This window comes from Phycodurus eques, chromosome 13 (assembly GCF_024500275.1).
Source record: "Phycodurus eques isolate BA_2022a chromosome 13, UOR_Pequ_1.1, whole genome shotgun sequence".
Lineage (NCBI taxonomy): Eukaryota > Metazoa > Chordata > Actinopteri > Syngnathiformes > Syngnathidae > Phycodurus > Phycodurus eques.
This window is the reverse complement of record NC_084537.1, coordinates 23,070,935-23,085,120: the sequence shown is the minus strand read 5'-3', so window position 1 is coordinate 23,085,120 and position 14,186 is coordinate 23,070,935. Positions and strand designations below refer to the sequence as shown.

Sequence of the window (14,186 nt, the reverse complement as noted above, 5' to 3'; positions counted from 1 at the left end):
GCTGTTCTGTGCCAAATTAAAATGTCCTTGAATTATTGTGTGTTGAGTTCAAGGTCCAATAGAAATTACTATAGTAGGTTTAGGAAACCCTGGAGAGAAGCGCACTCACGACAAGTTCTTTCTTCCCGTGTGTGTGATGTCTGTAAAAATCAGTTGTTTAAAAAGAAATAATCGCTGTGTACCCCACTTGTCAGACACCAAATACAAGAACAATGCAAGACCAGCAAATGCATATTAAAATGATTTAATAACTTCCTGAATTGGCTTATTTTTGATTGACTATCAATATAATTTGAGTACTGTACATGATAAGAAAGTGTGCATTAGTTTTAGACGTAAACAAGCAATTTTGCAATCATCGACCCTGTTATTACAAATAGTAAGAATGCATTGAATGAAACACGAATGATATTTGGCCACACTAATGTCAGTGAGCCTGAGAATAAATGTCTGTAACGTGAGCTAATATTGCTCTGTAAAGTTTAAAGCAAACATTTGGTCAAGGCATCGGCATCAACACCGTGAGGGAAGAAATGTTCTCCTCTCACACCAAAAACTCCTTGTTAACGTTCTACCCACCGCCTCATACCAGATTACAAAATTCCCAACTAGTACAGTGGAACCTCCAAAGCCCAGTGCCCCCAAAAGTAATGCAGCAATCAGTACCTACAAAACACATCGCTCCAAAAACATCCCTCTCCACTTTGTGTCCGTCAGGTGAGTAGTTTCACTTTGTTTAAATTTTATTATTCAGGGTTTAACTTAAGAGTTAGGAAGGCAACGTAAAACATCGCCTCAACAGAATGCTTGATAATGGTGACAATCTTGAGTCTGGAACGAATGACATCACTTTACATTATTTCCGATGGGGGCAAATTGGAGGTTCCACTGTACAGTACATTGGAGAAGAAGTCAGAACATGTCGTCTATGGGAACAAGTTTGTGTAACATTCGCTCTCCTTGATCAACAATAAATCTGCATAGCTACATCATATCCCATTTCCACATTTCGAGCAGTATATTCAAGTAATAACAGATCTGCAGAGCTACATTCTATGCACCCAGGCCATCTTAACTGCTTTTAAGGCAAACATTTGGTATAGAAAACAACATCAGCGACAACAACCTTCTTTTGCCCCGTAGACGAAGCCATCGGTGGTCCTCCGCTTTTAGACAACCTCGGACTCGTGCCGTGCCAAGGCTGCAGGTAGCGTCGTTCCACACGGACCCTGGAAGTGGTACCTGCGCCAAACAAACAAAACAAAAAACCATGACAAGGATGTCGTCAGGCCAACATCTCTCACATAATTACAGCCATTTACGTTATTTTGCTTGATTCCTACTTTTTGGACTTACGTGAAGTACTCGGACTTAGGTGTTGCTCGAAGGTTAAATTCCGCCACCGGGACGCCTCTGGATGCCACCTGGGGGCCGAACATGGCTGCCGGGTAGACAATTGATGACGTACCCACCTAGAGGACAACAACAGCCAGCAATTAGACAGCGTTGAACCACATAACAACACTGTTTTACATTCATGTACTTATTGCACATATGGAGGGCTAGGGCACTCAACTGCAAAGGTTTTTATTTGTACAAATGCATTTTTATAATAATATTCAATACATTTCAAAAAATATTTCCTGCAAATAAAAAAGAAAAATTATTCCAGCCCCCTAAAAAACACCAAAAGATTTTGGTTCCGTTTTTAACGTCATAAAATAGCACTGTACTGTAAAATATAAAAACATATAGATGTAAAAACAATAAATAGATTTTATTAAAGCAGAAGTTTGCAGTTAAAAAAAAAAAAAAACACTTTGGCATATATGTTAAAACTGTCTATAACCTGAAAGTAGTATTTATTATTCAAATGAGATCTTTTGAAAAATCATCCCTCTCTGGCCCAATCTAATGCCTCTGATTTAATTTGAATTATTATTTCAAAACTTTGCACCGCAGGAAAAGAAGAGCCAATGATATCGTTTAGTGATTTCAGGAAGCATGAGCGAATGGTCTGTCAATCATTTGCAAAAGTACCGGGTTGACCCAGTAGGGCTGTAATAAAAACTTGATTTTCTGTGCAATAATAATAAAAAATTTGAAAAAGGCCGGCACCTCCAGACTTTCTTTTTGTTTTTATTTGTCTTCAGCGTTATGGATGGCACATGTGTGTCGTGATAATAATTTCTACCGTGACACATTGGTGTTATCAGTCATAGTAAAAGTAATTCAAACTTAGTAGCAACCTTAGTGACAATGGCTGTCTTTTTTCCTACGGGGAGAAAAGGGAGGCGACTCTGTGAGCTGCAGCCTTTATTCGATGCACGACGCACCTGGTGCTTGGCGTCTACTAGATCAGACGCCGCTATCAGAGGATTCGGGACGAAAAGCTTTAGAGAAGATAACACGCACACTACTTACCACCAGACAAAGATCACAGATTTCCAGCTCTTTTTCCACCTTGGTCAGGAGGTGAGAGTCCAGCGTCTCCCCGAAAAACACCACGTTAGGCCTCAGCAGACCGTTGCAATCGCTTTCGGAACACCTAGTGAAAAGCGCAGCAAAGTTTTGGGTGATTACATTTGTTAAATAGAAGCTCCCGAATGCCCAATTATAAATTGGGTGGCACACACTGTAGTTTATTAGGGCAGGAACGTTCGAGCATAATGTAGCTTGAGAAATCTTTTTTTTTTCTTGGCAAAGAGCACTTCTGTGCTGGACTGTGGTGTAATATGTAATATTAGTTTTGTTAATATAGTGTGTAATATATTACGGTTATACGACATAAACTTTTTTTGGGGTGTGTACTCTGTAGTGGAACCCTGAAGTGCACGTTTGCTGACAATTTGTTCAGTCGTTGCTCATGCGTCTTTAAGGCTGCATTTACACTTTGTAGGACTCCAAGTGACGATTCTGATTTTTCTTGATCTCAAGTGGCACAATTGGGATATACGTCGTGGCAGCGTAAAGAGAACAAAAATGCATGGACTCGGATATCTTCATATCGGAATAGAGCCTCTTCCATACACCAATAGGTGCAATTATGTAACTATGCAACATTAGGGGTGTGTCCATTATTAAATAAACTAAATACGTGCAGATGGCGGCAGGTGGCGTAATCTGGAGGTGGCCCTCATTTATATCAATGCCGGGAAGTCTCTGCTCAGGCCAACTAAATGCTATGCAAATATTTCTATTATTTGTGTATTATTGTTCACGTCGGTGTTGTCACTGCCCAGTATTTATTTGTTATTATATGTTTTGTCAATGTAAAAACAGCCATATCAGATATGTGTCACTTGACATATACTGTACATGTTGAATGCCCAAAAAAAGGTTAGATGTATTAGCTCAGAATCGGGATTTTGGACCTGTGTAAACGTGTAAAACCCGCCTTAGAGCATCGCTGCCCTCTAGTGCTTAACTTGAGTAAGTAGGGAGTTGAGAACCCAAAATGCTTCAACTCTCATTGAAGGCTAGGAAAATACAATATTTGTGCCAATACAAGAACAGCGTTTTAAAAAAGGGTTTCGGCTACTGTATGTGTTAAAATGTTAATATGTTAAAATTAAGAAGAACCACGTACTTTTTGTACCTGCAAATGGACACAAAAAGCTACATATTTTATAATAAATGTAGTATAAAATGTTCGATTTGTAAATGGCAAATAAGACAGTAGTCTCACCTTGGCAGTCTATCCACTGGAATGTTAGCATCGGCCATATTAGGGTCAGGTGACCTACACGAGAATAAGAAAGGGGTGAAAATGTGAAATCGAAACGCACATCAGGTTCGGCGGTATAAGGTGAAGCGGTGTATTGTACCCCTTGTTCTTGAGGGCCGCACATATGGGGCTGCGCTTGTTAACGTTCACGTCGCCACAACTCAGGCAACGTGTCTCCGTCAGGCTGCCTGCAGGTAGACACAGCGGGTCACTCATTTGGAAGAAGCGCTTGCTTACTGATCACTCAATTGATCTGCTTTGCTGAGAACACGGCGACTGTGGTTGAAATGTGAAGCTTTGACCTGCATTTTGTCAATGACAACAACTTGAATTTGACTTTTCAGTCCAACGTGGCCGCTCGCCCACCGTGAATCCTGAGCACGTGTTTGGAGCCGGCCTGTTGGTGAAGGTCGTCGATGCACTGCGTGATGACCACCACTTCGCGGCGCTGCTTTTTCAGTCGGGCCTCGCACTCCGCAATGGCCACGTGCGCTGCGTTGGGCTTCTTGCTCAGCGCCACCTCTCGCCTGTGATGGTAGAACTCCCAGACACGTGACGGGTAGCGGGAAAAAGCCTCTGGTGAAGCTAGGTCCTATCAAATCCAAAGGATAGATTACAGTGTTTTACATCAACTTTTCCTCAAAGGAAATTAAGAGGAGGCGCAACATAAATACCATTAAATATGGAACAAACAACCATTCTCACTTTCGTGGCTGTCGTCAAATCTAAAAAAGTTGCAAAGATACATTTGTCAGAAAAACAAAAACACGCACTTGTGATTGCCATTTCCTCCATTTTTCATGTTCGCCCCGGAATGTCGGCACGCCGCTCTCAGCGCTCACACCGGCCCCGGTGATGATTGCTATGTGCTTGGCTTTGGAAAAGGCCTTTCGGAATTCTGACATGTCTGGAAACCAGAAAATGATTCCAAAATTGAATATATGATGCAGTATTTTATGAAGAATTGCAGTTGTAGGATGATATTTTAGTACCACTAAATTAGCCTCCGGAATGACAATACTTTTATCTAAAAGATGCAATCATTAAGCCTACATACAGTGGAGGAAATAATTATTTCATCTGAATTTGTAAGTCCGCATAGTTACAAAGACAGCAGTCACTTTTTTTTTAGTTTATTGATTATGGTAACTGACAATATCAGTAACAAAGTGCCCAAAAACATAAAAGCTATCGAAAATTGTGCCATTTTTTTGAGTGGAGTAAGTATTTGATCCCCAAGCAAATCATAAGTTAGTAGTTGGTACTGTACTTTGGAATAAAGGCACGAACAGTTGTCACTTTCTCACCAAGCCTTTTCCTGATGGTTTTGATATCAGTTCTAACCTGTAGGTTTACCAGCTTGTCCTTGACATCTTTTGACTCCTCGATCTTGCCAGTGGCGATGTAGCGATTGGAAGGTTAAAAAAAAAAAAAGAAAAAAAAAAAAGATAAAGTTGATTCCAAGAACAGATGCGCCTAAAGCCAACTGCATACCGAGTGACGCGGCTGAACTAGATGAATGTGGACAGTCGTAAACAAATTACAGTAATGGCAACTGACCCTTGGCTTACGTGTCGTTCAGTGTCCGGCTGGCTTTACACACGTGACCGGTTGAGATCAGGCTATATTGATAATGTGGTGATTGTGCAAAGCTGTGTGCCACAAAGGCACCAGGCAATCTGTGGGCGCTACAATTCTGGCAGAGTTGTAGGGGATCAAGTACGTGTTTTTTTATTTTCTTTTATGCAATTCGATTAATCCAATATCACCTTAAAACACATTCACTGCCATTGACGGCTTTAGAAGTCAAATATCCATGTTAACTGGGAAACTGGCAGTGAATGATTAAATAATTACTTCGATACTGCATATAGAAGTTGATTCATATCAATGCTACCTGAGCTGGAACTTGTCGCGTCCGCCAAAGGTCCTCCGGTCGCATGAGTGGAAAACATCCGGAGGCCGAGTGACACAATAGCTCGATGTTGAAGCAGCATTGTCACTGAAACAGAGGTTAAGAGAGAAAAAAATAAACTAATTGTGCAATGATGTATGGTTGTTGCAAGTTCACGTCAACAGAAATGTGGTATACTCTTGTTATTGAAATAGACTCAACAAGGCACGCATTAGAAACATTTCCTCCATTACATATTGTTTAAAAATAGCTGCATTAATGCAATCTGAAGGGCGCACTAACCTGCAGTCTTTTTGTGTGTAATTTATTAAAATAAGATGCTTCTTTGTTGTTGTTGTTTTTTTTTTTTTTTTTTTATAAATAGAACACCGGTTTAGTCTTTCCTATAACCACTGAGTTACTTTATGGGTGGGTCCTGAGAGCATTAAAAGCAAACTTCCCCAAAATTGTGTTCGAACAGGTTTTACGAGATTAAACAAATAGGCTTGTCACATCAACTCTGGAGTCATAAAACTGACTACACTCAATAACGTGCAGTTTACACTTACTGTCTTTGGAATTACTCGTTTGAGTGGTGGTGTTGCGTCGACTGTCAAAAGCGAAAACAAACATGGACAAAAAGAGATTTTGGTCGTTTGTTTGCTTACTGTTGAAACCTCGCGAGATGTTAACGTAAGGCTCGTCGTGTCGCGTTCAAAAGAAACTTTTTAAAAGGCGTTGTTTTACACAATTGTTTAGCCAGAATGTGAAACTAAAATAGCTTTATTTGCTAATGTATCACGACACACTTATTTGTATTTTGTAGCTCTTTGGTGCCTTCAAACGTGCACGCGACGACGGGAAGGGCTTTAATTGTTTACCTTTCTCGCCACAGCCACACAAAGTCGTAAATTTTACCAGAGTGTCGTAAAGCCCGCGTTAAAAACGTGCAGTCAACACAAAAAGAGCTTTCATTGCTAATGTGTTCGCGACGCACTTACCTCTATTTTTGTAGTTATTTGGCACCTTCAAATTTGGCAGGCGACGGGGCTGGATCGCTTTTAATTTTGCTCGACACAGTCGTAATCTCATCTAAGTGTCGTGGAGTCCGCTTTAAAATGTTGCAAGGGAGGAGCGAGCGCCCTCTCTTGGGGAGCATTACAATTGCACTTCATTCACGTTGCTTCATTTACAAGCCTGCTGACGTCAAACACATTGTTTATAATATTATTATTATTGTATTATTTGTTTATTTAGAATAGTTTTTGCAGTATAACAAGAGGGAAACTATCTCAGATAGTTGTGAATATTTTTTTTTATTTGGAATTTTTTTTATTCATGAACGGTTCCAATCAACCTTTTTGAAATGTTTTATTTTCGAAAATACTCTTGAGAGAAATCATATAAAACGGTGTGAAATATTTTATGATCGTATTGTATTTTTTTGTCATTTTGATGATATAGCTGGCAGCTAATTAAAACCACAAATTTAACGCTATCGAGAAATCAGACTATAAGGATTTTTTTTTTTTAATCACAGATTGAGATGCATTTGGACTGCATACAAAAAAACAAACAAACAAACATGCAAGCAATTTTGGATTGTGTCCACTGTGTTAAATATTTTATTAATGACTAAACAATGGTGATATTTCTCCTTGAATGACTATATTATATAAATGCAGGACAGTAGTATGACTATTATGGTCTGTATGATGCTCCTGCTGCTGCACAATGTGAATGAATTCTCTCTCTCTCTCTCGCTGGCTCTCTCTCTCTGTTTTCTCTTCCGCCTCTTCCTCCTCTTGCTCCTCTTCATCGATATCTTCCTCCCGGCGTGGCCGCTGCGGTGGTGGTCGAGCGCGCCCCAGTCGGCCAGCAGTCACCGGCGGACCCTGGCCCGGGTTGATGGCGACCACTCCGGACGGCACTGACAGCCGACTGCTCCGCAGATTGCGCTCCAGGAGCGACACCCCCTATCTGGTCGAAGCCCGCTTCTCCTTCAACCTGCGTACAGGTAGGATCGTCTCTTTTTTTTTTTTTTTTATTTATTTGTTTTTTTTACATGATTATGTCGAACCGTAAATAATACCACATACAGTATCTGATTTATTACTCCTACATTTGGGCCGCGTCCGTCCACCCAGCGGCGGATGGGACCTGAGATGTTACGCAACTTTGTGGACTCATACTGCAAATGTTAAAGTGAATAGCTGCGTTTTGAATGCTTGCTAATTACTACCAGTGCATTACGTAAGGGGAAGAGGCGTCAACGTGTCCTGGAGTTGCCCCATGCTGTGGTGCTGCTGCTGCTGCTGCTGCTGCTGCTGCTGCTGCTGCTGGTGGTGGTCAAACGCACAAAAAAACAAAACAATAATTCTGCTTCTTGTTTTTGACCAAGCAACCCGCAATCCACTTTTATTATTTATAGGTCTCCATCACCTTTTACAAGGCAACTCGCATCCCGTTGCTATAGTGACGTGACTTTTATTTTATTTATTTCTTTATTTATTTATTTGGGGGCGGGGGTGCACAGTTTGAGCTGTGTTGTTGTACATGCCACATCCATATTGGGCTGTCATGTGTTAAGACCAGGATGATGTCATATGCCACATTGCTGCCTCTGGTGCATCAATGCAAAATACAAAGCAGGACGTTCGAGTCACACCCATTCATGATTAGATTAGATTAGATTAGATAGATGAGATTATAACCATCAAATACAAATTCCATGGACGCCACCCCCATCTGCGGTTGTGTAAATAAACTTTGTAATGAGTAATAATGGTCAATTTCAGGAGGAATACAAACAGATGAATGAATAATTTTGATTTACAAGGGGGAGGCATAAAGGAGGACACTTGAGGTCCAAAACATGGTTGCTATTATTATGTATGTGTGCAATATGAGCCAGTCTGTGTATGTAAAAAAAAAAATATATATATTTTTTGTAAAGTGCTCATCTGTGTTTGGTGCACACGTGTTGTTTTTTCGATAAGCATTAATGGCCTGCCAGCGGGCTCACGTCTCCTATTGTGAGCAGCTTGTTGTCGGTAACATTGTGCATTTGTTATCTCTCTCTACTCTACAACAAACCGGTAGAACGTGCGGACGCTACGGGGGCGACGTGTACAACAGCACTGTTGACTCACTTCCACCTGAAGAAGTAGAGCAGAATTTAGCTTGCTTATCGCCAAGGAAACCAAAAAGCTTGTGGGCAAGGTTGTGGCTTTTGGATGAGCTATGTGTGACGATTTTTTTCATCAGCAAAACAAGACGCAAAAGAGCTTGTCAGAATTAGACAAAATTCAGGCATATGTGGATCACATTTTGCCGCTGATCTGAATTGAAATAGATCAGCCTTGGGGGAGGTCTTCGGATTTTAGTTAGTATCCATGTTTTCATCCATAGCATCAAAACATACATTCACATGGAATCTCGATTCATCTTTATCCTTTATCTCTTAGCTAAAATGCTACAGCTAAACACAAACAGTTTGTTTTATATTTAATACAAAGTTGTGATTCAACTCCAACAAATATGTGAATCGAGAAAATCAGTACACACCACAGCAGAACAACAGTTGAACAATCTAAATATATAACTACAAGTAACGGGTGGGTGAATGCGGTCTTTGACTGGTTTCTGTAGTAATTTTATCCCGGCTGCGTTCATACGGCTTCAAATTAGGTCTTAGCTCTCATATATCCAAGATGGCGCCTACCAGTGTGGTCGCCTCGGTAACGCGCTCTTTAGTATTGTCTTTGTTTTTGTGTTTTTCGTCCGTCTTTGGAGACCTTACACGACTCACTTACACAAGAGGAGACCTGCTAACCATCAAGGAGGCTACTCCGGACTTTCTGTCACCAACTTTCGAAAATCCGCTCAGTTTTTTCCCCGAGTTACTCACCGGAGCGGCGTCCGCGGTTTTCGGCGCATGGATGCGGAAGCGGCGCCACAGAGGAAAACGAGCCGGCATTCCGGTGAAACTCCGGAAGAGAGGACACAGATTGGCGTTCCCGTCGATCCACCTCGCGAATGTACGCTCCCTACCCGACAAAATGGACGAGCTTCATCTTCTGTTAAAGACCAGTAAAGACTTCGGACGTTCCGCGGCCATGTGCTTCACGGAGACCTGGCTTTGCGACGCTGTACCCGATGGCGCCGTCACGCTTCCCGGCTTCAACATTCATCGAGCGGACCGCGACATGGAATCATCGGGGAAAACGAAGGGCGGCGGGATATGCCTCCATATAAACGAAAAATGGTGTACGGACGTCACGGTGCTCAGCACACACTGTAGCCCGCATCTGGAGTCGCTGTTTTTGAACTGTAAACCATTTTACTCGCCACGTGAGTTTGCATCGTTTATACTGGCTGGAGTCTATATTACACCGCAAGCTAACACGAACGCCGCATTGCTAACGCTCGCCGAACAAGTCAACGAAATTGAAAAAAAACACCCGGACTCACCCCTCATTATTCCCGGGGACTTTAACAAAGCTAAACTAAACCACGAACTCCCTAAATACAAGCAGCACATCGACTGTCCTACCAGGGAAAATAATACTTTAGACCACTGCTACACGACGGTAAAAAACGCATACCGTGCTATACCTCGTGCAGCCCCGGGCTCGTCTGATCACTGCTTAATTCACTTAATACCGACGTACAAGCAAGAACTTAAATGTGCGAAGCCAACAGTGAAAACAGTCAAAAAGTGGACCAATGAAGCCAAGATGGAACTTCAAAGCTGTTTAGACTGCACAGACTGGAGTGTCTTTGAAAATTCAGCTGGCAGCCTGGATGAATATACGGACACTGTCACATCCTATATCAGTTTCTGTGAAGAGGTTTGTGTACCAACAAAATCATTTCGGACATTCAACAACAACAAGCCGTGGTTCGCTGCTAAACTTAAGCAGCTTCGCCAAGCTAAGGAAGATGCATATCAGAGCGGGGACAGGGCCCTGTATAATCGAGCTAGAAACCAGCTTACTAAAGAAATTAACATTGCAAAGAGGATCTATGCAGCAAAGTTGGAAAAACAGTTTAGCGCGAACGACTCAAAAACAGTCTGGCGTGCATTCCAATCGCTGACTAATTACAAGTGACGATCCCCCCAAGCTGAGAACAATAGCACACTAGCCAACAACTTGAATACCTTCTATTGCAGATTTGAAAAGGACAGTTTCACTCCACACACCCACCCGGCAGCACCCGCGACCACAACCGCACCTCTGACTTCTGCGTTAACCATCCATGAACAGGATGTGAGACGCATCTTCAAACAACAGAAGATTAACAAAGCGGCAGGACCGGACCATGTGTCCCCATCCTGCCTCAAAGTCTGCGCGGACCAGCTCGCTCCAGTCTGCCCTCAGATCTTTAACAGATCTTTGGAAATATGCGAAGTTCCATCCTGTTTCAAACGCTCCACCATCATTCCAGTCCCCAAGAAACCTGCAATCTCTGGTCTGAATGACTACAGGCCTGTCGCTTTGACATCTGTGGTCATGAAGTCCTTTGAACGTCTCGTGCTGGAGCACCTCAAGAGTGTCACAGGTCCCCTGCTGGACCCCCTGCAGTTTGCCTACCAAGCGAACAGGTCTGCGGATGATGCAGTCAACATGGGACTGCACTTCATCCTAGAACACCTCGACAGTGCAGGGACCTACGCGAGGATCCTGTTCGTGGACTTCAGATCAGCGTTCAACACCATCATCCCTGAACTCCTTTCAACCAAGCTTCTCCAGCTCAGCGTCTCACCTGCCATCTGCCAGTGGATTTACAGCTTTCTGACGGGCAGGACACAGCAGGTCAGGCTGGGGGAGGCCACCTCATCCACACGCAGCATCAGCACTGGGGCGCCCCAAGGTTGTGTCCTCTCTCCGCTGCTCTTCTCTCTCTACACGAACGACTGCACCTCAGCGAACCCGACTGTCAAGCTCCTGAAGTTTGCAGATGACACCACTGTCATCGGCCTCATCAAGGACGGTGACGAGTCTGCATATCGACAGGAAGCGGAGCGGCTGGAGCTGTGGTGCGGCCGACACAACCTGGAGCTGAACACGCTCAAGACGGTAGAGATGATCGTGGACTTCAGGAGGCATCCTTCGCCACAGCTGCCCCTCACGTTGTCCAGCTGCCTTGTGTCAACCGTCGAGACCTTCAAGTTCCTGGGAATTACAATCTCTCAGGACCTGAAGTGGGCGATCAACATCAACTCCAGGCCCAGCAGAGGATGTACTTCCTGCGGCTTATGAGAAAGCACGGCCTGCCACCGGAGCTGCTGAGACAGTTCTACACAGCGGTCATTGAATCGGTCCTGTGTTCTTCCATCACAGTCTGGTTTGGTGCTGCTACAAAAAAGGACAAACTCCGACTGCAACGGACAATCGAAACTGCTGAAAGGATTGTCGGTACCCCCCTACCCACCATTGAGGACTTGCACGCTGCCAGAACTAAGACAAGGGCGTGCAAAATCCTCTCGGACCGTCTGCACCCCGGTCACCAGCTCTTCCAGCTCCTTCCCTCAGGTAGGCGCTACCGATCAACGCAAACTAGAACTAGTAGACATTCCAACAGCTTCTTCCCTCTTGCGATCAACTTCTTAAACACCTAACCTATAATTCCATTACAACAAGCTGGAAATTTTTTGACTTGAGTTCGTTGCCACATTTCTGTGGGGCCAATTACGTATTACTCGTGCACTCACTGTAGTTGTCTCGCCATGTTGCACTATTTGCATATACTGGCCACTCATGCCAGAGTAGCATCTTCTCCATTTGCACACTGATTGAGGAGTATCTGTAACATTTGCACAACCAACATTGTCCCAGATACTCGTCACTTTAAACCGCATACACTCCTTGAAGTGTCAGCGCCCTTTGCACAATGGTCATTGCACCGGACTATTGCAATATTAGTCGTTCGAACTGCTCTAAGTGCTAGAGGACTCTGCATCTTTTTGCACAATTGTTTTTTGTCAATGTCTTTATGTCCCCAAAGTGTTCTGTAAATTGACTGTTTGTTGTACTAGAGCGGCTCCAACTACCGGAGACAAATTCCTTGTGTGTTTTGGACATACTTGGCAAATAAAGATGATTCTGATTCTGATTCTGATTTACATTTTATCTCTGTCAAAATAACAGTGTTAGCATACACCAGAAATGTTTCATAAACTCAGCTGAGAATCCGTCTGAGCCTGGAGCTATTCCTTTTTAAGGCACTATGCAATTCTGCGAAGGTTAATGAGGCATCTAAAGACTTTCATTTTTTCTGAATTTATTTGAGGGATGTTTCACTTTTGGATAACAGTTTCAGTGTCGTAAACCCATAGCCCCAAGTTTCTAATGGAAAGGAAAATGACTGCCGGTTTTGGAGGAGATTTCCTTAGTGTGTCGGATTTCTCCTGACTTCCTGTTCATGGTTGCAGATCTAACTAGTGTAAATGTAGTCTTCACAGGCAAAACCTAAAAAAAAACAAAAAACACCTGAGCATCAGTCTTCCATTAGCTTTACAGTGGCTTGTTTTACATCGACAGACAGATCTCTGGTTTTCACTTTTTACACCTCTAACTAGTACGAATGTAGTCTTGACGGGCAAAACCTAAATCTAAAACTGAGAACTGTCTCCCCTTAGCTTTGCATCTTTTTCCATTCATAGACAGCTCTATGGTTTGTATGTTGGATACGCCTCCAACTAGCATAATTGTCGTCTCCACAGGAGAAAAACAAAACAAAACATGACGTTGAGCGTAAACATTCCCACTATTTATTGTTAGAAGAGTCCTTTTAATAGGTCAGTCATATGTTCCAATGGACAAAAAGATCCTCTTGATGTCAAACCCGAATGTTTCAGTCTGCATCAACAAGAAGGGAATTGGACAAACTGTGACAACACTTTTGAAGAGCAGTCTATATAAAAACTGAAATGTCCCGTGATATGGTGCTTTAATTTGCCTATTCCACATTTTACAACTACTGTACAGACAACTCAAGCCATAATGTGCTCGTAAATAAGTGTCTTCTGGTAACTGTGTGTTTAAATGTCTACTTCTTTGCTTACCTCAATGCTGCAAAATGGGAGATGCCCAACGAGTTTTCAGTGTTCCTTTGACAGGTAAAATAAAGCTCTATTCTACTATCTATATAATTATTTAAAGTTTGAAACAGGCTCATAAAACGAGCAGTTACCTTTTGGAGTAAAGCTTTGTTCATTCCTTCGCTTTTCATTTTTCACACCATTTAATATAGCAGTTCTCTGCCTGGAGATGCGAGAAATCATGTGAAAATGTTGAAAAGTGGATTATTTTATATGCACAAAAACACCAGGAATACCAATTACTGCACACGCACTGGATTGCATATGTTAATATCTCAAATCCTTTAACATACTCTCCACTAATGTATGATGGCCAGGCGTATAAATGAATATGTCCCTATACTGCATAGTCAGTACCTGCATTTACAAATGAAAGCAGACTGTGTGCTGCAGCCACAAGGAGCGAAAAGTGCACCTTTTGTGCTGCGATTTGTGCTGTGTGTGCGGCAAGCTGTCCC

General features: G+C 42.6%; 2 protein-coding genes across 4 annotated transcripts in view; one reads left to right on the top strand and one right to left on the bottom strand.

Moving 5' to 3' along the window:
• Positions 1 to 228: 228 nt before the first annotated feature.
• LOC133411189 (NAD-dependent protein deacylase sirtuin-5, mitochondrial-like) lies at positions 229 to 6,752 on the bottom strand. Of its 3 annotated transcripts, none has more exons than XM_061693211.1 (9): positions 6,623 to 6,752; positions 5,625 to 5,729; positions 4,501 to 4,634; positions 4,094 to 4,319; positions 3,828 to 3,915; positions 3,689 to 3,742; positions 2,425 to 2,548; positions 1,357 to 1,472; positions 229 to 1,242 (listed from the first exon to the last, which is right to left on the bottom strand). In XM_061693211.1, the coding sequence occupies exons 1-9, from the start codon at positions 6,711 to 6,713 to the stop codon at positions 1,170 to 1,172; spliced, it is 1,011 nt and encodes a 336-aa protein (XP_061549195.1). In that variant the 5' UTR covers positions 6,714 to 6,752; the 3' UTR covers positions 229 to 1,169. The 3 variants fall into 3 exon arrangements, with proteins under 3 accessions (XP_061549195.1, XP_061549198.1, XP_061549196.1); XM_061693214.1 differs by lacking the exon at positions 6,623 to 6,752 and adding an exon at positions 6,503 to 6,514; XM_061693212.1 differs by lacking the exon at positions 6,623 to 6,752 and adding an exon at positions 6,191 to 6,464.
• Positions 6,753 to 7,466: 714 nt separating this feature from the next.
• LOC133411181 (phosphatase and actin regulator 1-like) overlaps positions 7,467 to 14,186 on the top strand; it is a 45,086-nt gene continuing 38,366 nt past the window's right edge. The window contains exon 1 of the mRNA XM_061693195.1: positions 7,467 to 7,638. Within this exon, the coding sequence (XP_061549179.1) occupies positions 7,530 to 7,638 (109 nt within the window). The 5' untranslated portion in view covers positions 7,467 to 7,529. The remainder of the gene's footprint in view (positions 7,639 to 14,186) is intronic.